Genomic DNA, 27,093 nt, shown 5'->3' with positions numbered 1-27,093 from the left:
CTGAGCTGCTCCCAGGGCTCCAGCCAGGGCACTGGGGATGGTTTAACCCCGGAGCAGTGGCCAGCTTTGGGACTCTGCCAGGGCACTGCACTTGAGGGGGGGGAAAGGGACCTTCCCCTGCTCCAGGCTCGGTGCCAGGGCACCTGAAAGAGCCCTTTGTTTGGGCTGCTGAGGTCACAGGAGTGAAAGCAAATTCCCAGCAGATTTAGCTCTTTCCTGGAACCTTGTAGGGATGAATAAGGCATTGAAAATGAAAAGTAATTTAGGGGGGAATTGTAAGGAAAACATTACCATTTTTATTTTCCAGTGGAGGGGGGGGGGTGTGAATTTATATGGAACCATTGCTGGAGGAACATAAAGGCACTTGTTGAGAGTGAGAGAAGCTGGGAAAATCAGACCTGGGAGTGACACCTCATCCTGCTCACTGCAGTTTTGGGACACAGGATTCCAGCAAAACGATCAGAGAATGTTTAATCTTGGCTAGAACTCAGCAGTGTCAGCCCTGGGGTCTGGAATGAATGATGTCATGGGTCAGGGTCCTTTTGGGGTGACAGGGAATGTCAGAGCAGAGCCAGAATCGGCAGTGAAAGCACCGATTTCTGTCTGAAACAGTTTCAGTTATTGCTGAAAATACAGAGCATCTTGAAGCCTTTCCAAAACATTGGGGAATGTGTTTGCCAAGTCTGAATTCATTCTTAAATCTCTTCTGGTAAAGGTCACAGGAACAGGCTTGGAGGCTATTTTTAAACCTGATTTGATTTCTTTGAGTGCAGTGTTGGGATTTACCATCGTGCTGGGGCAGTGCAGCAGGTTTGTCCTGTGCTGAAGCCTTGGGTTGTGCACAGGAGAGTTCAGGGGAACCTGTTGGCCTTGTGCTGTCTCATGGAGAAGGCACAGGGTCACTTCACAGGGCTGTGGTCACTTCTGTCAGGTGTTGTGGTCACTTCACAGGGCCATGGTCACCTCTGTCAGGTGTTGTGATCACTTCACAGGACTGTGGTCACCTCTGTCAGGTGTTGTGATCACTTCACAGAACTGTGGTCAGTTGTGCCAGGTGTTGTCACTTCCCAGGACTGTGGTCACTTCTCTCAGGTGTTGTGGTCAGTTGTTTCAGGTGCTGTTGTCCCTTCCCAGGGCTGTGGTCAGTGGTGCCAGGTGTTGTCTCTTTGCAGGGCTGTGGTCACCTCTGTCAGATGTTATGGTCAGTTCTCTCAGGTGCTGTGGTCAGTTCTGTCAGGTGTTATGGTCAGTTCTCTCAGGTGCTGTGGTCATTTCTCTCAGGTGCTGTGATCAGTTCTCTCAGGTGCTGTGGTCAGTTCTCTCAGATGTTATGGTCAGTTCTGTCAGGTGTTATGGTCAGTTCTCTCAGGTGCTGTGGTCATTTCTCTCAGGTGTTGTGGTCAGTTTTCTCAGATGTTATGGTCAGTTCTCTCAGATGTTATGGTCATTTCTCTCAGGTGTTATGGTCAGTTCTGTCAGGTGTTGTGGTCATTTCTCTCAGGTGTTATGGTCAGTTCTGTCAGGTGTTATGGTCAGTTCTCTCAGATGTTATGGTCAGTTCTCTCAGGTGCTGTGGTCAGTTCTCTCAGGTGTTGTGGTCAGTTCTCTCAGGTGCTGTGGTCAGTTCTCTCAGGTGTTGTGGTCATTTCTCTCAGAAGTTATGGTCAGTTCTCTCAGATGTTATGGTCAGTTCTCTCAGGTGTTGTGGTCAGTTCTCTCAGGTGCTGTGGTCAGTTCTCTCAGATGTTTTGGTCACCTCTCTCAGGTGTTGTGGTCACCTCTCTCAGTGCTGTGGTCACTCGTGCCAGGCGCTGTGGTCGGATCTGAGCCAACACCTTCCCTGCCTGTCCCTGGCAGGTCCCACCTGAGCAGGGCAGGAGAGCAGAACACAGACAGAGAGGCTCTTCCCCGGGCCTGCCCTGACAGACAGAATGTTCTGGGAGGCTTCTGCTCCCCTGTGTCCCTTCCAGAGCCCTGCCAGACCCTGGCGAGGTGCCTGGAGCAGCTCCGTCCTCCGGGGACACGTGGAGATGAGTGTGTGCCACTTACCAACCTTTCTGTTCCAGGAAAGTACCTCAGACAAAAGAGAATCGACTTCCAGCTGCCTTACGACATCCTCTGGCAGTGGAAACACAACCAGGTAGGAGATAAAAAGCCAAGATTGTGATCAGAAGCCTCAGAAAGGAATCGGCAGCACACGAGAGCTGTGTCTGCACATCCTGCCTGCTGGGGAGCATCTTGTTGCTGCCACTGTGTGAGGAGAGAAAGGATTTGCAGATTTGCATATGTGTTTAATGGGGATAATTCCCATTATTCCCTCTCTTGCAAAATAGCAACCCCGGGAGTTTGTGCTGGCAAAAGCCGTGGATTTGGCTGCAGACTCTTATTTTGGCGGCGCTGCCTCGTGCAGGGAGCTGGTTCCAGACACGCCCCGGGAGAATTGGGGTGTTCTGCCAGCAGCACGGAGGAATCTCAGCCCTTATTTTCCTTGGATCCGTCCCAGCAGAGTGGAATTTATTTTTCACTTGCGAGCTGAAATTTTCCTGCTGAGGGAAGAAGAGGAACCGTCATCGAACGGGGCTCGTTCCCTTTAAAAGAGCTTTAAATATGCGAGAGCCTAAAAATAGGAGGGGTTTTTTTGTTGTTTTCCCCTGAGAAGTTTCCACCGAGAGATTTACCACAGGATTTGAGGCTGGGGGGGGGGGAAGGAATCTGTCCCTGGCTCTGTGGCAAGAAAGTGCTCTCAGCTGTGTAACTTGAGCATGTAAATTAGCAGGACAAATTCCCAGGTACTGTGGCCCCTGGAATCTGATCCTCAAGTTGGGGGCCTTGGGGACACCTCAGCTGAGGGCACTTCCTTGCCTCGTGTTGACGCTGAGTTGCATCTGCCTGTCTCGTCTGCTGGGTATTCCATAAATAATAAATACATGGAATCTGTTTCCTTGACATTTTCCAGCTCTCCCTGGAATGTCAGAGGCCCCTGCAGAGGAGTTTCTCTGTGCAGGGCTGTGGAGGTGTCAGGGTCGTGCCTGTGTGTCACTGAGGGAGGGCTCTTAGTGCAGGAAATGTGTGTGAAACACACACATAATTTCCAGTTATTCCTCAAAGCTTGTCTGAAAGGCTGGAATATATCTGAAATTATTATGAATTGTGGTGTAAGCTTCCCTTTTCCCTCCTGCCATCTCCATCTGCAGAGGAAGTTCCTCTGATGAGAAGATGAATCTGCATTTCTCCCACCTGTACTCACAGTGTTCAGAGGATCCCTTAGATTAGAAAAGGCCCTTGAGGTCATTGGGTAGCTTTGACAAGCACCTTGATTTTTCTACCTCACTTTTTCAAGCGTTGGCACGTGGTGACTCCACCAAAGATGGTTTCCCCAAAGTAGGTTTAAATAATTGCCCTTCTTTCCAGCCCTGTCCAGAGGAGCCTGTCCTTGGGACAGCTGGTTCCCACGTTGCTCTGGGCACACAGAACAAGCCATGGGGTGGACAAACAGCTCCAGTGTCTCATTAAACCCAGGTTCTACTTATTCACATCCTTTTTGTGACCTATTTACTAATGCAGTCTGAGCCTAGGGAAGAGAATGCAGATTTCTAGGAATGATTACAGAACTGTTCCCTATGTAACAGAACATCATTTCCCTGATCCTTTTGAATAACAGATGCACTTATGCAATGTATTAAAATTTTCTTTCTCTTCTTTTCAGTTGTATAAAAAGCCAGATGTCCCACTTTACAAAAAAATCCGTTCTAGTAAGTAAAATCTTATTACTAAACTGTTAATTGTGGAATTTTCACATGACACCTCTTCTTTCTGTCCTGCTCTTTGTCCTGCCAAAGTCACTTCCACCTGCTCTTTTTTTTTTGTTTTGTTTTATTTAATTGGAATGAAAATACTGTAGATAAGCAGTTCTGGTTTTTTCACCTGGGAAGAATCCTTTTCCCTGTTTGGGTTTGTTTTCTTTCTCTTTTTTTCCTACAGATGTCTACGTGGATGTCAAACCCCTCTCTGGCTACGAGGCCACCACCTGCAACTGTAAGAAACCAGAGGATGACAGTGGGAAGGGCTGTGTGGAGGATTGTCTGAACAGGTCAGAATGGCTTCCTTGGGTTATTTCACATCATCTCTTAGGAAGAGAGTTGTGCTGGATGCAACCCCAGCAGGAAAGGCATCGTCACAGGGGTCCAGGCTGGGAGGGAAAATTCCCAGTCTGAGCATCTGGGGGTCCCACTGACACCCCCCAGGCTGAGCTCCCTGCTCCAGGGGATTCCTCAGCACTGCCAGAGAAACAATCCCTTCAAAATTAACAATCCCCCTCTTCTCCAGAGGAAGATCCCATTAAAAGCTCCATTTTGCCCTTTGAGTATCAGTGAGAGCCAGGCTGGGAATCACTGCGGGAATCGCCCCTTGGAAACAAACAGCGCTGTAGTTCCTCAGCACCTTTTGTTTCATTTGTTATTGTTGGTTTGTGTCTCTTCCAGCTCTCAGAGCGTGCTCTCCCCCTCCCCTGTTGTGTGTTTCAGGATGATCTTTGCAGAGTGTTCCCCCAACACGTGCCCCTGTGGGGAGCAGTGCTGCAACCAGCGCATCCAGAGGCACGAGTGGGTGCAGTGCCTGGAGAGGTTCCGGGCCGAGGAGAAAGGATGGGGTATTCGTACCAAAGAGCCCCTGAAAGCAGGACAGTTTATCATTGAATATCTGGGAGAAGTTGTTAGTGAGCAGGAATTCAGGTAGAAATATTTATTTGCTGCTTTGGCGTGGAAGGCTCAATGAGTGACTTTGGCATCTGTGGTCGTGGGGGGGATATCCTTAGACAGGAACAAAGGGGGGGATAAGGAATCCTGTTCTGGTCACAGCCAGAAGGGAGGCTTAGAATTCCCATTTTTAGATCAGTCAAGTTGTTCTCAGTTCAATGGAGAGGAGTTTGAATGAGTGTTTGGAATGAATTCTGTGCCTCATCTGCCCTGTAAATGTGAAATGCTGTGAGTGACTGTGAGTCCAAATGAGAACTGTGCAGGATTTGGATGGTGCCAGGTACAACTGAGGGGCAGAGTGGGACTGGAAGTGACATGGGCTTTTGCAGGTGGGTGTGAAGTTAAAAAGAAGCCAAGTGGGAGCATTAATAACCAATGAAAGAAAGAAATTGTCTTGTTCACTCTGTAGCATCGTGGGATATTTGAGGTTGGAGGGACCTGCTGCTCTCAGAGCTCCACCAGAAGGCAGCTGCAGCCTCCTCATACAGAGATAACCACTAACACTGACTCCTGTCACTGTGCTCCTGTGATCCATGGATGTGATTCCAGGAACTGTCCAGCCCCCAGGAAGCAGCTGGTTGTTGTCCACGTGCATACACAGACACCCCAAAGAATGTATACTTGCATTTTCTCTTCCATACACAGGTTATCACCATGAAATGTGTACACATAATCTGCAGAACCCAAAAGGGAGCATTCCAGAAGAGCAAATTTCTAAATTCTAACCCAAGCTCTGTCAGTGGCCTTGACTTATAAAAATAGGTACAATCATGGTTTTCCTCCCTCTCTAGGTGTAGGGCTCTGTAAAATACAAACCATTACTTTTATCCTTCCAACCCCCCTCTGAGAACTCCTGAACGTGCTCTGGCCGTGTCGCTCCCCGTTGCTGAGGGGGGGACAGGCAGAGTGAGGGGGCTCCCTGTGTCCCGCAGGAACCGCATGATCGAGCAGTACCACAACCACAGCGACCACTACTGCCTGAACCTGGACAGCGGGATGGTCATCGACAGCTACCGCATGGGCAACGAGGCTCGCTTCATCAACCACAGCTGCAACCCCAACTGCGAGATGCAGAAATGGTGAGCGGGGGCTCTCTGCTCCCTGGGGACCCGGGGCACCCGGGCTGAGGGAACCGGAGCTGCTGAGGGGGTCTGAGCTCAGAACAGGGAGGGGAGGGGTGTCAATAACCCTCAGACCTTAGAATCACAGAATCATGGGATCAGCTGGGTTGGAAGGGACCTCGGAGATCATCAAGTCCAACCCTTGATCCAACCCCGCCGTGGTTCCCAGCCCATGGCACTGATGCCACATCCAGTCTCACCTTAAAAACCTCCAGGGATGGAGAATCCACCACTCCCCTGGGCAGCCCATTCCAATGTCTGATTACCCTCTGTAAAGAAATTCTTTCTAATATCCAACCTAAACCTCCCCTGGCACAACTTCAGCCCTCTTGTCTTGCTGATCATTGTCTGGGAAAAGAGACCAACCCCCCCCTGGCTCCCCCCTCCTGTCAGGGAGTTGTAGAGAGTCAGGAGGTCTCCCCTGAGCCTCCTCCTCTCCAGGCTGAGCCCCCCCAGCTCCCTCAGCCTCTCCTCATAGGACTTGTGCTTGAGGCCCTTCCCCAGCCTCGTTGCTCTCCTCTGGACCTGCTCCAGCCCCTCCATGTCCTTCCTGAGCTGAGGGCCCAGAACTGGACACAGCACTCCAGGGGTGGCCTCACCAGCACTGAGTCCAGGGGCAGAATCACTTCCTTGGACCTGTTGGCCACACTGTTCCTGATCCAGACCATGATCCATTGGCCTTCTTGGCCACCTGGGCACACTCTGGCTCCTGTTCAGCCTCCTGTCAATCCACACTCCCAGCTCCCTCCCTGCCTGGCTGCTCTCCAGCCCCTCTGTCCCAGCCTGGAGCTGCAGGGGGTTGTTGTGGAGTGTTTGCAAGGGCTTTGCAAACAAGGTCTAAGTTTTCTGGCAAGGCAAGCCCAGCACTGCTGGTTGTCACACTGCAAATGTTGAAGGCCAGGTAACACTGTCAACTCCTCTATGTGTGTACATTCTTTCTTCCTGGCAGTTCAAGTATTTTTTAACACAGGCAAAGAGGGAAACAGTGGGATTGCAGCACAACCTGTGTCACACCAGCACTGGTATAGTGGCATTTTCTCTTCTGTGCACAGGTTATCAGCAGTGCAGTGTGAAATGCAGGGCCAGGCTAGGAGGAAATAAGTGCTGAGGGATTTGTAGTGAATGATTTACAGGGAAGTAGCAGATGGTGGTGACAGGAATCACTGTGGGGACAGTGCAGCAGAGTAGCTCATGTTTCCCAGATAATTCTGGTGGATTTAAGCACTAGTAATCAAGTTTTAAATTTGAAAATCCAACACAAAATGAATGAAAGAAGTGGGAGGGGACTCTGCCCCTCTGCTCTGCTCTGCTCTGGTGAGAGACCCCACCTTGGGTCCTGCCTCCAGCTCTGGGGTCCCAGCACAGGAAGGACGTGGAGCTGTTGGAGCAGGTCCAGAGGAGGCACCAAGGGGATCAGAGGTGGAGCAGCTCTGCTGGGAGGAAAGGCTGGGAGAGTTGGGATTGTTCAACCTGGAGAAGAAGAGCTTTGGGGTGACCTGACTGTGACCTTCCAGTGCCTGCAGGAGCTACAGGAAAGATGGGAGAGACTATTTCCAAGGGATGGAGGGACAGGACAAGGAGGAATGGCTTCAAATTGACAGAGGGCAGGGTCAGATGGGATATTGGGAAGAAATTCCTCCCTGTGAGGGTGGGGAGGCCCTGGCACAAGTTGCCCAGAGAAGCTGTGGCTGCCCCTGGATCCCTGGAAGTGTCCAAGGCCAGGTTGGATGGGGTTTGGAGCAACCTGGGCTGGTGGAAGGTGTCCCTGCCCATGGCAGGGGGTGGAACAAGATGAGCTTCAGGTCCCTCCCAACCCAAACCATTCTGTGGTTCTGTGATTTTGAGATGAGTTTGATGCTCAGTGCAAGATTTCAGTCTAGGAGGGGGCCTGAGTGCTGGCAGTGGACAAACTGATTTCTTGTGATAACCAGGACAGTTTGTAGCTTTTCCTGAAAGCACAACTTCCTCCTCTCTCTAAATGTTGTGTTCACTTTTTGGCCTTCAGGGTTTATTGTAACAGATAAATGAGAGAACTGTACAGGTGAAGAACAGGCAGGACCCAGGGTGCAGCAGAAGTGTTGCTTCCTGTCTCTGACACTCCCACTGTGTGGACAGAGAGGATTTCAGGTGTAATCCTGGGGAATCTTTGCTGGTGTTTCCCCTGCAGGTCCGTGAACGGCGTCTATCGGATCGGGCTCTATGCACTCAAGGACATGCCTGCTGGGACTGAGCTGACCTACGACTACAACTTCCATTCCTTTAACGTTGAAAAGCAGGTAAAGATCCCACGGGGAGACCTTAAAAAAGGTGCCACCCAGAGCCAACAGTTCTGTAAAGCCGAAGGTCTGTTAACAAAACCTGTCGCGTTGTATTTGGCAGAAGAGGTTCTTTGGAATGCTGAGGGAGAATTGAAATGTTTGGGGGTTTATTTAATTTATTTTTTTCTCTTTCCTCCCCAAAGCAACTCTGCAAATGTGGCTTTGACAAATGCAGAGGGATAATTGGGGGGAAGAGTCAGCGCATGAATGGACTTTCAAGCAAAAGCAACCAGCCTGTGAGCACCCACAGAAGGCCTGGACGGTCGAAAGAGAAGAGGAAGTCAAAGCACAAATTAAAGAAGAGGGTAAGTATTAAAGACAGAGTTTGGGTGGGTAGAGGTTAATGGGAAATCCATCTGTGCCATCAGACCAAAAACTGGTGTATCTGTACGTGCAGCAGAGCAGTGCTGCAGGTTCTGTCTCAGGGACTGCTCTGAGTGCTTTGCTGAGCTCTTGGCACAGTTTTTCCTGTCTATCAGAACCATCTGTTTTCCAGAGGGGCCACATCCCTGAGGAACCCAGTGAAAGTGTGAACGCCCCGACCAGGCTGACCCCTCAGCTGCAGATGAAGCCCATGTCCAACAGGGAGAGGTAAGGGAGGCTTTCTGGGGGACTGGCCTCAGAAATGCATGTTGAGCAAACACTGGTGCATCATGAAATGCCTGAGGATGCAGCTCTGAGTTCCCCTCTAACCCAGCCAGGCTGGAGTTCCTCCCCCCTGAGCAGAGAAGGCCCAGAGTGTCCCTCTGAATATCCAGCTTCTCCCCCGCATTAGGGAATTCATTTCTCAGTAAAAAGTGGTCCTTGCATCCCTTTCTAATTCCCGTAGGAATTTTGTGCTGAAACACCACGTCTTTCTGGTACGAAACTGGGAGAAGATCCGGCAGAAGCAGGAGGAGGTGAAGCACGTCAGTGACAACATCCACAGCACGTCCCTGTACACCCGCTGGAACGGGATCTGCCGGGATGACGGCAACATCAAATCAGGTGAGGCCACGCAGGGGCTGCCCTGGGAACCCAGGTGGGCTTTAACCTCTGTGTAAATCCAGTGTAGGGTCACTCCAAGATCCATACACCTGTTGTGAGACGTGCAGGGGATGCTGCTCGGGTAAAGGCACTCAGGGGTCTCCTGAATCCTGGTGGGAGGTGCCACACCTGGTGTTTCATCAGGAGGGGTTTGTATTTAACACTGTGCCATGGTCTAGTTGACAAGGTGGTGATCAATCAAAGGTTGGTCTTGGAGGTCTTTTCTAAATGGTTCTAGGATATAATTCTGTGATATGAGGAAGAAATTCTTCCCTGTGAGGGTGGGGAGGCCCTGGCACACGTTGCCCAGAGAAGCTGTGGCTGCCCCTGGATCCCTGGAAGTGTCCAAGGCCAGGTTGGACAGGGCTTGGAGCAACCTGGGCTAGTGGAAGATGTCCCTGCCCATGGCAGGGGGTGGAACAAGAGGATCTGTGAGGTGCCTTCCAACCCAGACCATTCCATGACTGTGATTCCGTGACCATCCATGGTTGGGTCCTGACAGAGAGGGGCTGTTTCCTGCTCTCTGTGTCCCTAGACCAGAAACAGTTGTGCTGACTTTGAAAATTGTCATCTATCCTCATAATTTTAAAGCTTTTTGGCTCTAAATGGGAATGGGACAAAATACAACTATCAGGGGAAAATTAACCCTGCTCCAAAAAGGAGGAGCATCATCCTCCCAGCCAGGCAGGATTGGGCCCCCACTGTCAGGTGCAGGAGAAGGTGGGCAGTGAGTGTTTGGGGTGAACTCAATGACATGTTTTATTTGCTCCAGCAACATAAAACATTCCAATAACCAGCTGATTAAACTGATTAAAATTGAAGTTTAGAGCCCTGAGCAGTGAGAGCCGACTTGGGAACGGCAGCTGACGCCTTGTGCTGCCCCAGCAGCTCGGGGGACGCGTTAATCTCAATAACCACGGGTGGAGGTGCTGTGACTTGCTCTCTGGTGGGTTTTTTGTTTAGAGGTGACTCTTTTCTGCCCTCCCCCAGACGTGTTCATGACCCAGTTCTCAGCCCTGCAGACGGCCCGCTCGGTGCGGACGCGGCGCTTGGCGGCGGCCGAGGAGAACATCGAGGTGGCTCGTGCTGCCCGCCTGGCACAGATCTTCAAGGAAATATGTGACAGCATCATAGCCTACAAAGGTGAACCTGGCACTCCTTAAAAAAAAATCTCTGTGGGGACGTTTTCAGCCTCTGGAACAACGGACTCTCAGAATAGAAGATACTAGAAAAAGATGGGATGTTGAAGAACTCTTTTTTTTTTTTTTCTTTCCCTGCTTACCTATAATCACTTTGTTTTATCCTCAATCCCCTCCTCTACCACCAGAACCCTCATATGTTGCTGTCCTTTAAAACTGATTTTTCAAAATTTCAGCAAAAATCAGAGTTGCAAGGACACTGTCCTTCATTTTGATACCTGTGGTCTGATTGCAGCCACCAGCGTCTAGAAATGCAGAAGCATTTTAATTTCCCGTGGCTCAGTTAGCAGAAAAGCCTTTTTCTAACCCAGTTTGAATGTTAGTTACTTGTATTTTTAAGTTTTACTCCAGGAATGTCCCTAAGCTGTGTGTCCCTGTTGCAGATTCCTCCAGGCAGGCGCTCGCAGCTCCTCTCCTGAACCTGCCCCCAAAGAAAAAGTAAGTGCTGCCTTCCCAGAACATCCCCGAGCGTTCCCTGATGGATTTGCACGGTTGGAATTGCTCATGAACGTGACACTGTGCCAATGTTCCCTCTGTAGAAATGCAGACTATTACGAGAAGATCTCTGACCCCTTGGACCTCGCCACCATTGAGAAGCAGATCCTGACTGGCTACTACAAAACTGTGGAAGCTTTTGATGGGGACATGCTGAAGGTGTTCAGGAATGCAGAGGTGAGGCTCCCTCTGGCCTGAGAGCAGGGATGTGACCTCCTTTAGTGCTCTTGCTGACTTACAGTAGCAAAGGAAGAGAAATATCTTGGAGGAGGAGAACTTGTGCTGGTCTGTTCCTGGTGAGCCCTCGAGAGCACTCCATGTGCTCTTTGATTGCCTTAGGTCAGGCAGAGAGAAGGTCAAGGACATGCATTAATAGCTCACCTAAACAAATTCCAGTTCCTTCTGGAAGCAGCACCTTGTTCTTCAGTGTCAGATGTCAGAGAATCACAGAATCATGGAATGGTTTGGGCTGGAAGGGACCTTAAAGATCATCCAGTCCCACCCCCTGCCCTGGGCAGGGACACCTTCCACTAGCCCAGGTTGCTCCAAGCCCCGTCCAACCTGGCCTTGGACACTTCCAGGGATCCAGGGGCAGCCACAGCTTCTCTGGGCAACCTGTGCCAGGGCCTCCCCACCCTCACAGCCAAGAATTTCTTCCACAGAAGAAATCCAGTCTAAATTTAATCTCTGTCAGTGTGAAGCCATTCCCCTTGTCCTGTCACTCCAGTTCTTGAGGAACAGCCCCTCTCCAGCTTCCTTTTAGCCCCTTCAGACACTGGAAGATGCTGTGAGATCTCCACACAACCTTCTCTTCTCCAGCCTGAACATTCCCACCTCTCCCAGCCTGTCTCCATAGGGGAGGTACTTCAGTCCCCTTACCAACTTCGTGGCCTCCTCTGGGCTTGCTCCAGCAGCTCCATGTCCTTCTGATGTTGGGGGCCCCAGAACTGGCCACAATATTCCAGGTGGGGTCCAGGAGAGCAGAGTAGAGGGGCAGAATCCCCTCCCTGGGCCTGCTGCCCCCTCTGCCTTGGATGCAGCCCAGGATCCCCTTGGTTTCTGGGCTGTGAGGGTACAGGGATGGCGCAAGCTGAGTTTTTGGTCACCCGTCACCCCCAAGTCCTTCTCAATCCCTTCTCCACCCACCTGGTGAGAATAAGGAGTGGGATGGAGAGGTGCCCCCCACATTTCAGAGGATCAGCCAGGTCAGAAAAGCCCTCTGAGCTCACCAAGCCCAACCTTTGACCCCACAGCCCCTCGTGTGGTGTTCGGGGCGCGGCTCAGGGCAGACCCAGACCCCTCCCGGGTGCGTGTGGACGGGGGCACTCCCCGAAAACGCAGGGCTCTGAAACGAAGCCCTCGCCGTGTGTTCTCCCCTCAGAAATACTACGGCAGGAAGTCCCCCACGGGCCGCGACGTGTGCCGGCTGCGCAAGGCCTACTACAGCGCCCGGCACGAGGCGGCCGCGCAGATCGACGAGATCGTGGGCGAGACGGCCAGCGAGGCCGACAGCAGCGAGACCTCGGTGTGCGACAAGGACAACGGGCACGAGAAGGACGAGGACGTCATCCGCTGCATCTGCGGCCTCTACAAGGACGAGGGGCTCATGATCCAGTGCGAAAAGTGCATGGTGAGGCAGGGCAGCCCGAAATGGAATCTCTCTCTTTTTCTCTTCTCCACCACCAGCAGTTTCCATGTGGTCAGTGCATGAATTACCTCTCCAGCCCTTCATTGCCTCTCCAAAAGAGTGGAGGTGCTGTTTTCACAGAGGAAATGCAACTTGTATTTCTGTGTAGAGGAGCCAGAACTGCCCTTGGGAGAGAAATTTAATTCAACAGTTTGGGGTTTCCACTGCATCTGTGGCCTCTACAAGGACAAGGGGCTCATGATCCAGTGTGAAAAGTGCAGGTCCAGTGTGAAAAGGGAACCCAAACCACAGCCTGCTCTCTTTTCTCCATAACCAGCAGTTTCCATGTAGTCAGTAGCATGAGTTACCTCTGCAGCCCTTCATTTCCTCTCCAGAAGAGTGGAGATGCTGTTTTCACAGAGGAAATGCAACTTGCATTTCTGTGTAGAGGAGCTGGAACTGCCACAGCTCCTGCCCTTGGGAGGGAGAAATGAATTTCCACAGTTTTAGGCTTCCACTGCATCTGTGGACTTTAAAAGGATGAGGGGCTCATGATCCAGTGTGAAAAGTGCATGGTGAGGCAGGGCAGCCCGAAATGGAATCCCTCTCTTTTTCTCTTCTCCACCACCAGCAGTTTCCATGTAGTCAGTGCATGAATTACCTCTCCAGCCCTTCATTGCCTCTCCAAAAGAGTGGAGGTGCTGTTTTCACAGAGGAAATGCAACTTGCATTTCTGTGTAGAGGAGCCAGAACTGCCCTTGGGAGAGAAATTTATTTCAACAGTTTGGGGTTTCCACTGCATCTGTGGCCTCTACAAGGACAAGGGGCTCATGATCCAGTGTGAAAAGTGCAGATCCAGTGTGAAAAGGGAACCCAAACCACAGCCTACTCTCTTTTCTCTTCTCCATAACCAGCAGTTTCCATGTAGTCAGTAGCATGAGTTACCTCTGCAGCCCTTCATTTCCTCTCCAAAAGAGTGGAGGTGCTGTTTTCACAGAGGAAATGCAACTTGCATTTCTGTGTAGAGGAGCTGGAACTGCCACAGCTCCTGCCCTTGGGAGGGAGAAATGAATTTCCACAGTTTTAGGCTTCCACTGCATCTGTGGCCTTTACAAGGACGAGGGGCTCATGATCCAGTGTGAAAAGTGCATGGTGAGGCAGGGGAGCCCAAAATGGAATCTCTCTTTTTCTCTTCTCTGTGACCAGCAGTTTCCATGCAGTCAGTAACATGAATTACCTCTGCAGCCCTTCATTTCCTCTCCAAAAGAGAAGAAGTTGTGTGTTCAAAGGAAATGCAACTTGCATCTCTGTGTAGAGGAGCTGGAACTGGCACAGCTCCTGCCCTTGGGAGAGAGGAATTAAATCCAACAGTTTTGGGCTTTTACACACACAGTTGCCTGGGGATCCTGTCTGTCTTCTGATGTGCTGTGAAATAGTTCAAAGAAAATCTCGACTTTCCTTTCTGAAGCTTATTGTCTTGCTCTCCTTAACGTTTTTTGAGAAAAGGCAGCTTGCACACACAGCCTGTCCCAGGACTCTGACTGGGCTGTGCCTGTTTCCCCAGGTCTGGCAGCACTGTGACTGCATGGGTGTGAACTCGGACGTGGAGCACTACCTGTGTGAGCAGTGTGAACCTCGGGCTGTGAGCAGGGTAAACTCTCCTTCCTTAGCACAGTTATAAACTGAAGCAGCTCCTGCATTTGTATTTATTGGGGTTGGTAAATGCTGGGGTCTCACTTTCTTGCATTTCTCTTAATTTTTCTCACTTCTTAAGTTTCTCCCTTCCTGCACCTGCCTTGGTTTGGGTTCAGTCCCGGGAGGGGTCAGTTCTTCTCTGCATGTTTCCAAAAGGGTTTCAGCCCCATTTTGGGACTGGTGATGTTGGGCAGCTCAGGATTCCCTCCCTTTGTTGTGTTTCCCTGCAGGAGGTCCCCATGATCCCTCGGCCCCACTATGCCCAGCCTGGCTGTGTTTATTACATCTGCCTGCTGAGGGACGACCTGCTGCTCCGCCAAGGTACGTGCTGGGCTTTCCCCCAGAGTGGGCAGGGATTTCGGGCATCACCCTGTCAAAAATCCTCTCGTTTTTCACAAGTGGAAGCTGCTCTCTGTGATGCTGGGAATGACACACAGTGAAAGCTCTCACAGGCTGTTGATGGAGAAATGTTAATTACCTTGAGTGCAGACTCCTCTGGCCAGGGGAGGAAGATGCTGAGCCAACTGCTGGTAGTTAACATTTAGAAGTAAAGGCCAAGAAGGCTGTTAGACCTTCAGTATTTTGGTGCAGAATGGTCATTAAAACACTTAGCTCATTGCTTGTGTGTTCCCTAAAGCTTATCTCTCTAGACAGTGCTCTGAAGCCCCAAATCTCTCCCAGGCAGCTGCCAAAGCCACATAATTCAGTTCACTGATAAATACTTTTTAAATTCATCCTACAGATACACACAAGGTTAGAAAAAAGCCTTTATCATTATGAAGGAGCTACTCTTAAATGAGTAAAACCAGCTGATATGTTTGCTAGAGGGGAATAGAAGAGACTTCAGGAAAGTGAAGAATTAAAAAAGAAAAAAGGTCAAAGAACAGCATATCCTTTATCCCATTTGCAGGATTCTGGAGTTTCATTTAGTCTTCCTTGGTGGTGGTTGCTCTGCACTGTCCTCTCCAGAGTTCAGCCATTGGGTTTCTCATGTGGTTTTTTGCTGGAGAGTAACTCACTTCCAAGGGCTGTGTCAGAGCTGGATTTCATGTTCTCTGTTGGAATGGGGGACGTTTGATCTGGGGGTTGTGGCATTTTCCAGGCATTCAGAGCACTGAGGGCATTTTTGTCATGACACACTGGGTTTTACTCGGGTACCTCTGATCTGATCTTGGTGACTTTAAGTAGAGAAATGTCCTTTAATTAGAGAAATGTCCTTTAATGAGGGAAATGTCCTTTAATGAGGGAAATGCCCTTCTTGTGGCTGAGCCCTGCATACCATTAGCAGGGGACAGAGGGGACCAAACTGCCACTCTTGGGCCCCAAATGCCTCTGCAGGTACAGGGGATAGATTAAGCAAGTTGTACAACCAGAAGGTGCTGGGAAGGAACACACAACTCCAGCAGGAGGAGGGAAAATCCGTGGATTCGTTGCTGGTCTCGAGTTCCCCACCCAAAGTTCTGAGGCACAACCACAGGACCTGCTGTGCTGAGGGTGTATCAGGCACTTAAACAGAGGGAGAAACAGCTTTTTACTCTCTCTGGTTTCTAAAAGGCCCCCTAATCACACATTCTGAGTCAAGAGCATGGCCTTACACACAGAAAGGTGTGTGGATTTACATTTTTCCTGGGTGTTGTGTATTGGAAAAAGCCTGGAAACACAGTTGGGGCCCCCAGCCTGCCTAGGTGAGCTGCACCCTGGACTTCTCTGCCACTTCCAAGCTTGAGAGCTGATGTTTTGGAGGAACAAGGGTGAAAAGCTGTGTGAGTGGGCACACTCTGCTGTGACCAAATCCCTCTCCTTCAGAGGGGTCTCAGGGAGGGCCCCTCAGTCCGTGGTCAGAGAACTTGTTTTTTGATTTCTTGGCAATTCTACTGGAGGTTGTTGGGTTACACCACAGCTTCCTCTACCAAAATTCCCCAGCACCTAAACCCAGGAGATGGTGGATATAGATCTGATCAGCTGGTCCATCACATCCTGCAGAGGGAACACGAGAGTTCTGCCTCAGATAGGAGCTGACAAACTGGAGTCAGAATGGATCCTGGAAAACCCACAGAGCCAGGAACTGCCCCTTGTCATCACCCCCAAGGCACCAGCAACACCTGCTGTGTTTCTTCCTTGGAAAACCCCCTTTTGGGGGCAGAGGGGCAGCTGGTTCATAGTCAGGAACCTCTGGATAAGCTGGAATTGGAATCATCTTTCCTGATCCTTTGGGCTGGAGAGCATTTGTGTGCATCTCTTCCCGAGGGCTCCTATTTCAGTCAGGCACAAGAAGTGCTGGGTTTGCTTTATCCTCCTGGAAGAGGTCAGGAAGAAGGGTTGAAAACAGCTCATTTAAAACTAGGTGGTTTAAAATTAAATGGCTTTGTTTACATTCTGCTTGGGGCCAGCAGCTGCTCTCAGCATGGACCTCTTCATGAGTCTTTTATGGAACCCACCTCCCTAATTTCTGTGAAAGTTCCCCTTAGTGCTGTGAAGGGAAGCTGTTGTTATCCCAGCTTTAGTTCAGGTAGTGATAAGACACTGAGCTGTGTGCTGTGATCACCGTGCTGGAGGGAAGGGATGGATCCAGAGGGACCTGGGCAGGCTGGAGAGGTGGGACCATGTGAAGCTCATGGAGTTCAACAAAGTGAAGTGCAGGGTCCTGCCCCTGGCCTGGGACAATCCCAGGCACAGCCAGGCAGGCCTGGGAGGGGATTCTGCCCCTCTGCTCTGCTCTCAGGAGACCTCACCTGGAGTACTGTGTCCAGGCTGCCCCCAACATCAGAAGGACATGGACTTAAAGAGGGCAGGGTTAGGTGGGATATTGGGAAGAAATTCTTGGCTGTGAGGGTGGGCAGGCCCTGGCACAGGTTGCCCAGGTGGCTGCCCCATCCCTGGAAGTGTCCAAGGCCAGGTTGGACAGGGCTTGGAGCAGCCTGGGCTAGTGAGAGGTGTCCTGCCCATGGCAGGGGGTGGCACTGGGTGAGCTTTAAGGTCCCTTCCAGCCCAAACCATTCCATGATTCCCTGATTCTCAAAGCTACTGCAGTGGGTGAGCACAGGATCATCCCCTCTGCTCTGTGCAGGTTTGTGTCAGTCTGCCTTCAGAACATTTTGTACTTAATCCAGCTGGAATAAAACTCCCTTTCTCCATCCTACAACTTCCTACAAGCTACTATTTGTTTACTAGGAATCCTGGTTATCCCAAAGGTTTCAGAGCTGGAAGTTACAGCAACAGAACCTGCTAATGAATAACAGCAATATCCATGGAAGGAAAACAGCCACAACTGCACATACCCAAAACCAGGGGGAAAGAAATAGGGGGAAAAAAACAGGAGTCATTGCAATTTAATGAAAACAGAAGAAAAATGTTCTACATGAGTCAAAAAGGCCAAGGGAGCATCAGAAATTGTTATGCACAAAGTAACAGAGTGACTGTGCCGTTCTTTTTATGACTTGGGACCTGCCAGGTTTTTGTTCCTTGTGAGGTAAATAACAAGAGATGGAAGCTCTTCCATCCCTGCAAGTGTCCAGGGCCAGGTTGGATGGAGCTCTGAGCAGCCTGGGCTGGTGGGAGGTGTCCCTGCCCAGGGCAGGGGTGGAATGAGGGGGTCTTTAAGGTCCCTTCCAACCCAGGTCATTCTGAGATTCTGTGATTTCACAGATCAGAGCAGAAAAAAGTAAAGAGTTAATTCACTCATGGGACAGAATTGATAAAGAGAAGTTTAGGGACCTCTTTAGGGGTTGCACTTGGCAAAGACTTTTTGAGTTGCCAGCAGTGCCATTTTGTTCAGCCCTTTTTGCATTCTCTGCCTTTCCTGAGCTCTGCATCTCATTGGAATTCTGCTGGAATAACCAAAGGCTTGGGGCTTGTCGGGCCAGGATTTATTTTCTCAGTAATAATCTTCCCTCTGAGTATCTTCTCTCTCAAAGATTTATTCCTTAAACATTGAAGCCACCGCTAATTCCTGCACATTTTCCTAATCACAGCTGACTTTGTTCCATATCCTTTGGTCTGTCATCCTAGATTTTGATGCCTTACAGGTTGTTTTCAGTCTGGGCATGGAAAGTTAAGGGTATTTCCCCTGTAAAGCTGTTGTGAGAAACGTCACCGTGGCCTTGCAGGTTCTGCGGTGGGTTTGCATCGTTCTGTATAATCCAACACCAGGGACCTCTCGTGTTGGTTCTGGTGACACCTTTATTTGCTCCTCTGGTTTTGGAGAGCTGGGCACACGCCCAGCCCTTCACAGGTGTGTGTTTTGTCTCGCCCTGTGCCAGGTGACTGTGTGTACCTGATGAGGGACAGCCGCAGGACCCCCGACGGGCACCCCGTGCGTCAGTCGTACCGGCTGCTGTCCCACATCAACAGGGACAAACTCGACATCTTCCGCATCGAGAAGCTCTGGAAGAACGAGAAGTGAGTTCAGCACCCACACCCCCCACCTGCCAGGGCACAGGGCTTCCATGGAAGTCCTGTCATGGCTTAAAAAGGCAGGAGTGAGCACGTGGTGTGGGTGCAAAGGGGATTCACCCGTCTCTGCTTGTGCTTGTGGGAGCTTGGAGGTTTGAGGTACAAGCTGATGGGCTTTCCTCAGTGTTGGAGCAGGCTGAGGGTTCCCAGTGGCAGCTGTGAGGTGGTTCAGTGCCTGTGACAGCAGCACAGTCAGTCACAGCCACAGTGTGCTGTGCCCATGGAAACCACGCCGGGGGTGTTTGATGGGAGCAGAAATGAGACACAAGGCAAAGGGAGCCCCAGACATTGTTATGTGCAAAGCAGCAAAGGGATTGTGCTGCTCTGTAACCTCCCAGGGTGTCTGTCTCGTGCTCTGTGCTGCTCTCACATCCCGTGGCACACGGAGGATCCCACTGGATGAGCAGGACAATCAGATCTGAACCACCTTTTCTGTGACCAAAGCCCTACCCACCCACAAAGGACTGCAGGGGTGACTCCACTCCCCACCACAGTCATTGCCAAAGTGCAAGAGAGACAATTCAGAATGGAGGAGGGCATGAAGTGAAGTTGTACCAGGGGCTCATTTCTGTCCCCCCTCCCCTTTCCCCCCCCAGGGAGGAGCGTTTTGCCTTTGGCCACCACTATTTCCGTCCTCACGAAACCCACCACTCCCCGTCCCGCAAGTTCTACCACAACGAGCTCTTCCGGGTCCCGCTCTACGAAATCATCCCCCTGGAGGCCGTGGTGGGCACGTGCTGTGTGCTGGACCTGTACACCTACTGCAAAGGTGAGGACAGGACACGGGGCACGGCTCCGGGAAGTTGGGCTGTCGGGGTTCAACCCCTGTCCCAGCTCAGAGCGGCCACGCTGGGATGAGGGGGGGGCTGGAAAAAGGTAAAATCCCAGGGGTTGGGGTAGGAATAGCTGGTTGAAATAAAGTAAAATGTAATAATAATAATAGCAGGAGTAGTAATGGAAAGGGAGATTGCAGAAAGAGAGAGAGGTCTCCAGTACCTGAAGTGGCTACAAGGAAGCTGGAGAGGGACTCTCCATCAGGAACTGGAGTGACAGGACAAGGAGGAATGGCTTCAGACTGAAAGAGGGGAAATTTAGGTTAGATGAGGGGAAATTCAGGTTAGATATAGGGAAGAAATTCTTCCCTGGGAGGGTGGGGAGGCCCTGGCACAGGTTGCCCAGAGTAGCTGTGGCTGCCCCTGGATCCCTGGAGTGTCCAAGGCCAGGTTGGATGGAGCTTGGAGCAACCTGGGACAGTGGGAGGTGTCCCTGCCCATGGCAGGGGGTGGAACAAGATGGTCTTTAAGTCCTTTCCAACCCAAACCATGCCATGATTCCATGAATAAACCCCTGAAAGCACAGTACAGTCCCCACCTGGTGCCTGGACCAAGAACTTCTGAGCACCAATGAAACATCAGGGTGTGACCAACATTATCCTCATCCCAAACACAGGCACAGCTGAACCAGCTACTGGGGCAAAATTCACTTTACTCCAGCAGGAACCAGGACATGCACTGGAACAATCCTGCTGTCCAAAGGCCATGGGGGATGTTTGCCTGTTCTGGAGCTGAGGACACACAATGGCTTTGCCCCAGGACAGGGATTCCTGTTTTAAGAGGGACAGTGCTGCTGGAATTGTGGTGGGCAGAGAGGAGAAGGTGATGGCAGTGGATAATTGTTTTTGTGGAAGTTTGGCTGCTGTTTGATCAGAGTGTGTGGATTCTCCCCTGGAGTTGAACCAGCAGTGTGTCCTGTTGTGGTTCCAAAGGAGAGCAAACGGGGCAAAGCACGTGTTTCCCCCTCAACCTGATGGCTCTTCTTTCCTGTGTGCTTTGTCCTGAACCCCCAGGGAGGCCCAAGGGGGTGAAGGAGCAGGATGTGTACATCTGTGACTACCGCCTGGACAAGTCAGCTCACCTCTTCTACAAGATCCACCGCAACCGCTACCCCGTGTGCACCAAGCCCTACGCCTTCGACCACTTCCCCAAGAAACTCACCCCCAAGAGAGACTTCTCAGTAAGTGGGGGTTCTCTCAGCTCCCTCACCTGTCGTTAGAAGGCTGGACAGGGTTTTGGAAAGCCCCTGAGTGTTGGTGAAGGAAGCTTGGTGAGCCCAAGGGAGCTGACCCCGTAGGTGGGGATCAGCCTCTGCTCCCAGCGACAGGACGAGAGGAAACGGCCTCAAGCTGGGCCAGGGGAGGGTCAGGTTGGACAGCAGGAAGAATTTCTTCATAGAAAGGACTGTCAGGTGTTGGAAGGGGCTGCCCAGGGAGGTTTGGAGTCCCCGTCCCTGGAGGTGTCCCAGGAAGGACTGGTCGTGGCTCTCGGTGCTCTGGGCTGGGGGACAAGGTGGGGATGGGGCACTGGGTGGGCTGGATGATCTTGGAGGGCTTTTCCAACCTTAATTCCATGATTCTGTCGGCATGCACAGTCTGGGGGAAAAGCTGGCTTGAAAGCAAGCTGGGAAAGAAAACTGAGTGTAACAGAACCTGCAGTTGAGAGGCAAAGAGGTACTGAAGGGGTGGGGATGGGTGAGCTCAGAGATGATCTCCAGGGCAGCACTGCCCTGACTGAGCAGAGATCTGCAAACCTTCTGTTCTCCCTGGAGCAGAGCTTTTTGTAGTGGCTTTGGAGGTGGTTCCAAACTTGTGCTGTGCAGAAAGCAAAGGGGATTTGTACCACGATGGTCTGTGGCTTGAAATTTATTTAGAAGATAGGAAAAATGGAGTAAGTCTGGCTCTGATTGTCCTTATTACGTGATTATTCCTTCTCCTTTGGAGTTGTCTGATGTGTGAGACACGCCAGCATTCCCAGGGTGTCCTGCATTGGTATTTCCAGAGTATTTGATAGACCAGCACTTTCTTCCACTGTGAATTTGCTTTGGTATTAACCACAATCTTTGTTGCTGTTGCAGCCTCATTATGTGCCAGACAACTACAAGAGAAATGGAGGCAGGTGAGTGTCACCTCCCAGATTGTTTGGGGAGAAGAGATGAGAGAATCCTGTTTGTGGTGTTCACTCTCCTCCTGCCCATTTCCCCTGGGGGTTGTGGAAACCTCGAGTTTAAATTATTTAAAGCTCTCTAAGCTTCCAGAGAGATAAAAGGGAACAAGGGAGGAGGGAGAGCCTAGAGAAGTGTTCCTTAATAATGCACATCAGGAAGAGAACAGGAGCCATTTGAAAGTCAGCAAAAGCAGCTGAGTGTGGAGCTGCCCAGCAGAGGAGGCTTCTCCTTCCCACATGGAGGAGCCCAGATCCCAGTTGTGCTGTTCCATGTCTGTCAGAGGCTGTAAAAACACCCTCTGAGGGCCGTGGCTGTTCCAGGAAAGCCCCAGTAAGCTCTGGGCTGGGCTTCTGGAGACAAAAACCTTCCCAAATGGAAATAAGAAGCCATTTGTTTGTCACAGCTGCGTTTGTGGGGTGCAGACAAGGCTGGGGGGGACCTGGGGGTGTGAGGGGTGCAGGGACTGAGGGAAGTGCTGAGCTCCAGGGAGCAGTCCTGGCCTCGCCGGGAATCGGCCTCTTGGGTGAGGGTCTGAAAAAAACCTCTTCAAACCCTTCTCCTCCAGGTCATCCTGGAAATCAGATCGCTCAAAACCACAGATCAAAGACTTAAACCAAGAGGAGGACGCTCTGCCCCTGATGGAGGAGGTGCTGGGAGCCCCAGAGCAGGTGCCAGGGGAGCTGCCCGGCCCCGAGGAGCCCGACAAGGAGCCGGTGCCCAGCGAGGGCTGCGAGGCAGAGAAGAAGGGGGAGGAGGCCCCCTCGGACACGAGGCAGCTCTGCAGCCCCGAGGAGAGGAGGCACCTCCAGAGGGAGAGGCTGAACCAGATCCTGCTCAACCTCCTAGAGAAAATCCCAGGGAAAAACGGTGAGAGTTCAGGCTCAGGTCTGGGTTTGCTTCGCTGGGCACTGTGTTGGTAGAATTACTGTGGTTTATTTAAAAATTTATTCATTTATTTATTTATTATTTAAACAAAATTTATTTGTTTAAAATTAATTAATTTATTGCTGGTGGGCATTAGGAACAATCAGGTGGGGTTTTTTGCAGCCACGTTTTCCTTTGCAACATAAATGCAACTAGAACCCAAGGGAAGTTTCTTACCACTTGGCACTGTTTTGTATAATATTTTTGTATAATATTTTTTGTATAATATTTTTGTATAATATTTTTAATAACCCCCCCCCATCATTCCATGTTTACAACTGGGGAACTAACAGATATGCCAAAGAGGAGAATTTGGAGAGTCTCTTTTGACCTTTTATGAGCTTTTCTTGTGTTCTGAGCACCTGCTGGAGGTGTTGTCTGAGCTGTGGGTGCTCTGGTTAAATGTGTCTCTGCTTTCAGTTTTAAAGCCTGGGATGAGCCCTGCCCAGTCTCTTCCATGCCCTGGCAGTGCCCAAACAGTCATGGGCTGATGAATAATCAGGGCTGGGAGGGTCTCTGGGGGTTGTCTGGTCCAGCCACAGCTCGGGGCTAAATCCAGTCTCGGGTGTTTTGCATATATTTGGATATTGGATATCAGTGTGGATGGAAATACCCCTCAAATACCCAGGAATAAAGGAACAGGAAAGCTGCTCCTCGTGTCCAGGACAGGGCTGGACGGGGCGGGGATGGGTCCCAGCTCGGACTCGACGGTCCGGGGGTGTTTTCCCCCCTTCCCGCTGGTGCAGCACTTCCCAATCCCCCTTTCTCACCCCGGCCTGTGTTTCCTTGCAGCCATCGACGTCACGTACTTGCTGGAGGAGGGATCGGGCAGGAAACTGCGGCGCCGCACCCTGAGCATCCCCGAGAGCAGCTTCAGGAAGTGACGGCGGGGCCACCCCAGCTCGGGGGCTGTGACCTGGGGGGCTGCCGAGCCCCGGGAGCCGCGGCCCGACCTCCTCCGAGCCGGCCCGGGGGGAGGAGGCGGCCGCGAAGGGACAGAACTCCAAACAGCAGCACTTAAAGGGGCCGGGGCAGCGCCCTGCCCTGCTCTGCAGTGCTCTTGGTGTGTGTGTTGGTGGGCGTGCCTTGTATTGATGTTAGGTACTGAGGAAACCTCGTGGTTATATTGTCCAGGATGGTCAAATTTAATTTATTTTTTGCTTGATATTCCCACTCAGAGGAAAAAAAAAAAGCAAAACAAAAAAAATAATAAAAAAAAAAGAAATTTAAAAAAAAAAAAAAAGAGAGAGAGAGAAAAAAAACTGGGGAGGTGAGAGGAGAAAAAAGGACTGAGTTGCTCTGAGGGGGGTGTTCCCCACGGCCACTGAGAACCTGGGGCTGCACCAGCACCGCCAGGGGAGGGAATCCAGAGGGGAGGGGAGAGGCCCAGTGGCTCAGAGTGAAAGGCTGCCCCAGAAAAGCCTCTGATTTGCACAAGTTCCAAGAAGAGCGAGCCCGGGGGTCCCGTGGGCCGGTCCCTGTGCTCTGTGCTCTGTGCCGGGGAGGAGCTGGGCAGGAGCTGGGATGAGGCACCGGCTGTGCAGGGGGAAGGGAGGGAGGGGCGGGGCGTGAGGGGTTTTTTTGGGGGTTGTTTTCGTTCTTTTGGGTTTTTTTTTCCCCCCCGCTTTTTTTTCTGCAGAGGAGTTTTATAAGAAGCGAGTCGGATCCTGACGCCGCCGTTGCTGTTGGTTCTTTTTTGGATAAGCTGTGGTTTTCTCGTGTGTCTCGTGTGTTGTGCAAATTTAAAAAAACCTGTTGGGAAGGAAAAAAAAAAAAAAGGAAAAAAAAACGAAAAAAAAAATGACAAAAACAAGGACAAAAAAAAAAAAAAAGGAATACAAAACCAAGGAACCCTTCACTCCGTGCCCGTCAGGCAGTATCCGAGCGAGTGTTTGTCGTGAGCTGTAGAATATATCAATGCTAACACTACCCTCGTGTGCTGGTGGACAGCTGAACGTCCTGGCCAGGGGTCCCCCACCATTCCCACCCCTGTTATCCCAAAATCCCGGAGCCCCCGGGGCGGGATGGGGGGTGGGAGGCACCCGCTGCCCCTGGACGTGGCTTTGCTTTCCTGTCTCAGACGTACACATGCATATAAACAGTCCTGTTTTAGGTGTTCTTATAAGAAATCCAGTTTTTAATGTGCCAAGTTGTATATATCTGCTGCGTGGATGTAAAGCAATACCGTAGTTACATGTTCCTTTTTATGGACCAAGCTCGTCCTACTGTACATTCTTGTTATTATTATAATTATTTTACTCTTAGTGGAACATGACTCATTCCATTAACTTTTACGTGTTGATTTCAAAAGAGGAGGAACAAAAAAAAAAAAAAAAGAAAAAAAAAAGGCAAAAAAAAAAGCAAAAAAAAGGGAAAAAAAAAAGAAAGGAAAAAAAAACCCCTTTGAGAAAAAAAAAATATTTTATTAAAAAAAAAAAAGAAATAAGAAAATAGTTTGGAATATTTTCTTACTGTAGAGAAGCACTGTACAGTACCAGGAACCCTGAGTATAAAATACTCGTGCGTGTAGTAGGAATATCGCATGTCCAGACCCTCGAGTTGTCTCATTTAGTTTCAAACAGAAAAAAAAAAAAAAAAATCATTGTCTCCAATGGTGTTAAACACTAAAAAAAGTTTTTAAAAAAAAAAATTAAAAAAAATAAAGTGCGTACAGAAGCGAGACACTAGCTCTGTCATTTTATCTTTCTTTTGTTGAAAGACTAAACGAAATGTTTTTTAGACAATCAAATGTTAGGTAAGTGCAAAAGAACTTGTTTTTTCTTACTGGTGTAGAAATTAATGACTTTTTTTATTTTTCGGTTATTTTATAATACTGAGCAGACCCGTTGTGTCCCCAGGATCGCCGCCGGAGCCAGGAAGCACTACGTTACTGCAAATAGAGCTGAACCTTAGTCTGCATGGGTGTAGGCTGTGTGATTGCTGAAAATAAATGCTGCTAATATATTTCCTTTTTACAAAGCATATCTAAATAGATCATTGTTTTGATGTTAATCTTTGTAAATTATGTATTACCAATTTTAACATTGGATGTAATTGCATAAAAAGCCTGCATCTCAATCCTGAGAGTCTAGTATTAAATGGAAAAAAAATCTTTTCCTACGGCTGGCTCGGGGGGTTTTCTTTGCCGTGGGGGTGGGATGGGGATGTGCCGAGGGCAGGATGGGTCTGGACAGGCTGGATCCACGGGGTGAGGGACAAGGGCCAGGAGCTGCCCTTGGGTCACAACAACCTCATGGGACACTCCAGGCTGGGGAAAGAGGGGCTGGGAAAGCTGGGAAAGGCCCTGGAGGTGCTGGAGACAGAGGCTGGACGTGAGCCCAGGTGGGCAGGGAGGGCAGTGGCACCTCCTCTGGAGCAGCCACGGTGGCCACAGGGCCAGGGCAGTGCCGGGCACCTCAAACTCTGGGGTCAGTTTTGGGGCCCTCGTGACAAGAAGGACACGGAGGGGCTGGAGTGTGTCCAGGGAAGGGAACAGAGCTGGGAAGGGGCTGGAGCAGCAGGAGCAGCTGAGGGAGCTGGGGGGGCTCAGCCTGGAGAAAAGGAGGCTCAGGGGGGACCTTCTGGCTCTGCAACCCCCTGACAGGAGGGGAGAGCCGGGGGGGGTCAGGCTCTGCTCCCAGGGAACAAGGGATGGGATGAGAGGGAACGGCCTCAGGCTGTGCCAGGGGAGGGGCAGGTTGGACACGAGGAGGAATTTCCTCCTGGAAAGGGTTGTTAAGGATTGGACTGGGCTCCTGGGAGGTGGGGGAGTCCCCACCCCTGGATGTGTCCAAGGAAGGAGTGAATGTGGCACTGAGTGCTCTGGGCTGGGGGACAAGGTGGGGATGGGACACCTCGGTGATCCTGGAGGTGTTTTCCAGCCTTAATGATTCTGTGATTCTTTGATTCCACGATCCCAGGGCTCTGAGGGTCTGTCCTTGCCCTGGCTCGACCTCCTGCTGCACTCCAGCTCCAATTCCCACCCTCCCAAGGCGCTGCCCCAGCTCCCAAACACCCACGTGCCGGGTGGGTGGTGGCACTTTGGAGGATTTAATCTGGTGCCAGTAGCTCTGCTGTGGTGCAGAAGTGGCAGGAGGGACAACGGCAGCACAGTCCCCGTGTGGGGTTGGAGGGTGCACAACCACAGACAGGATGGGACAGGAACCATTAAATCCACAAATTCTGTCCCCAGGATATAAACCCCGGTGCCTGACTCTCTGTGGCCGTGAAAACGCTGGGCTTGACCCCTACACTCACCTTCCTTCTAAACCCGAGGCTCCAGCCAAGCCTTGCAGGGCTGTTTAATTAAAAAAAAAATAGAAATACCGCCTGGCTCCTTCCCCTCCTGGTGTGACCCCATTTCCAAGTCCAGGAGCAGCTGTGGGTTTCAATCAAACCTCCTCGAGGCGAGTCGAGTAACATTCCAATTAGGATATGATGTCCCTCGTCTGAGTAAAAATTCCAGAGAGGGAAGTGAGAAGG

General features: G+C 50.8%; 1 protein-coding gene across 1 annotated transcript in view; it reads left to right on the top strand.

Annotated features, from left to right (window-relative positions):
* The window catches only part of ASH1L (ASH1 like histone lysine methyltransferase), a 65,281-nt gene extending 40,677 nt beyond the window's left edge, over positions 1-24,604 (top strand). Inside the window, exons 8-28 of the mRNA XM_051773333.1 lie at positions 2,067-2,140; positions 3,707-3,752; positions 3,982-4,090; positions 4,524-4,730; positions 5,687-5,833; positions 8,043-8,151; positions 8,337-8,498; positions 8,690-8,784; positions 9,023-9,180; positions 10,210-10,362; positions 10,802-10,856; positions 10,958-11,090; positions 12,295-12,543; positions 14,105-14,191; positions 14,466-14,556; positions 18,495-18,633; positions 19,284-19,456; positions 20,534-20,700; positions 21,598-21,638; positions 22,253-22,554; positions 23,404-24,604. Of these exons, the coding sequence (XP_051629293.1) occupies positions 2,067-2,140; positions 3,707-3,752; positions 3,982-4,090; positions 4,524-4,730; positions 5,687-5,833; positions 8,043-8,151; positions 8,337-8,498; positions 8,690-8,784; positions 9,023-9,180; positions 10,210-10,362; positions 10,802-10,856; positions 10,958-11,090; positions 12,295-12,543; positions 14,105-14,191; positions 14,466-14,556; positions 18,495-18,633; positions 19,284-19,456; positions 20,534-20,700; positions 21,598-21,638; positions 22,253-22,554; positions 23,404-23,495 (2,789 nt within the window). The 3' untranslated portion in view covers positions 23,496-24,604. The remainder of the gene's footprint in view (positions 1-2,066; positions 2,141-3,706; positions 3,753-3,981; positions 4,091-4,523; positions 4,731-5,686; positions 5,834-8,042; positions 8,152-8,336; positions 8,499-8,689; positions 8,785-9,022; positions 9,181-10,209; positions 10,363-10,801; positions 10,857-10,957; positions 11,091-12,294; positions 12,544-14,104; positions 14,192-14,465; positions 14,557-18,494; positions 18,634-19,283; positions 19,457-20,533; positions 20,701-21,597; positions 21,639-22,252; positions 22,555-23,403) is intronic.
* Positions 24,605-27,093: the final 2,489 nt, after the last annotated feature.

The sequence above is a fragment of the Manacus candei genome, unplaced genomic scaffold, assembly GCF_025592945.1.
Source record: "Manacus candei isolate 608988 ecotype Guabito, Panama unplaced genomic scaffold, ASM2559294v1 h1tg000166l, whole genome shotgun sequence".
NCBI classification, from domain to species: Eukaryota; Metazoa; Chordata; class Aves; order Passeriformes; family Pipridae; genus Manacus; species Manacus candei.
Note: the sequence above shows the minus strand (reverse complement) of the source record. Positions and strands in the feature narration are given on the sequence as shown.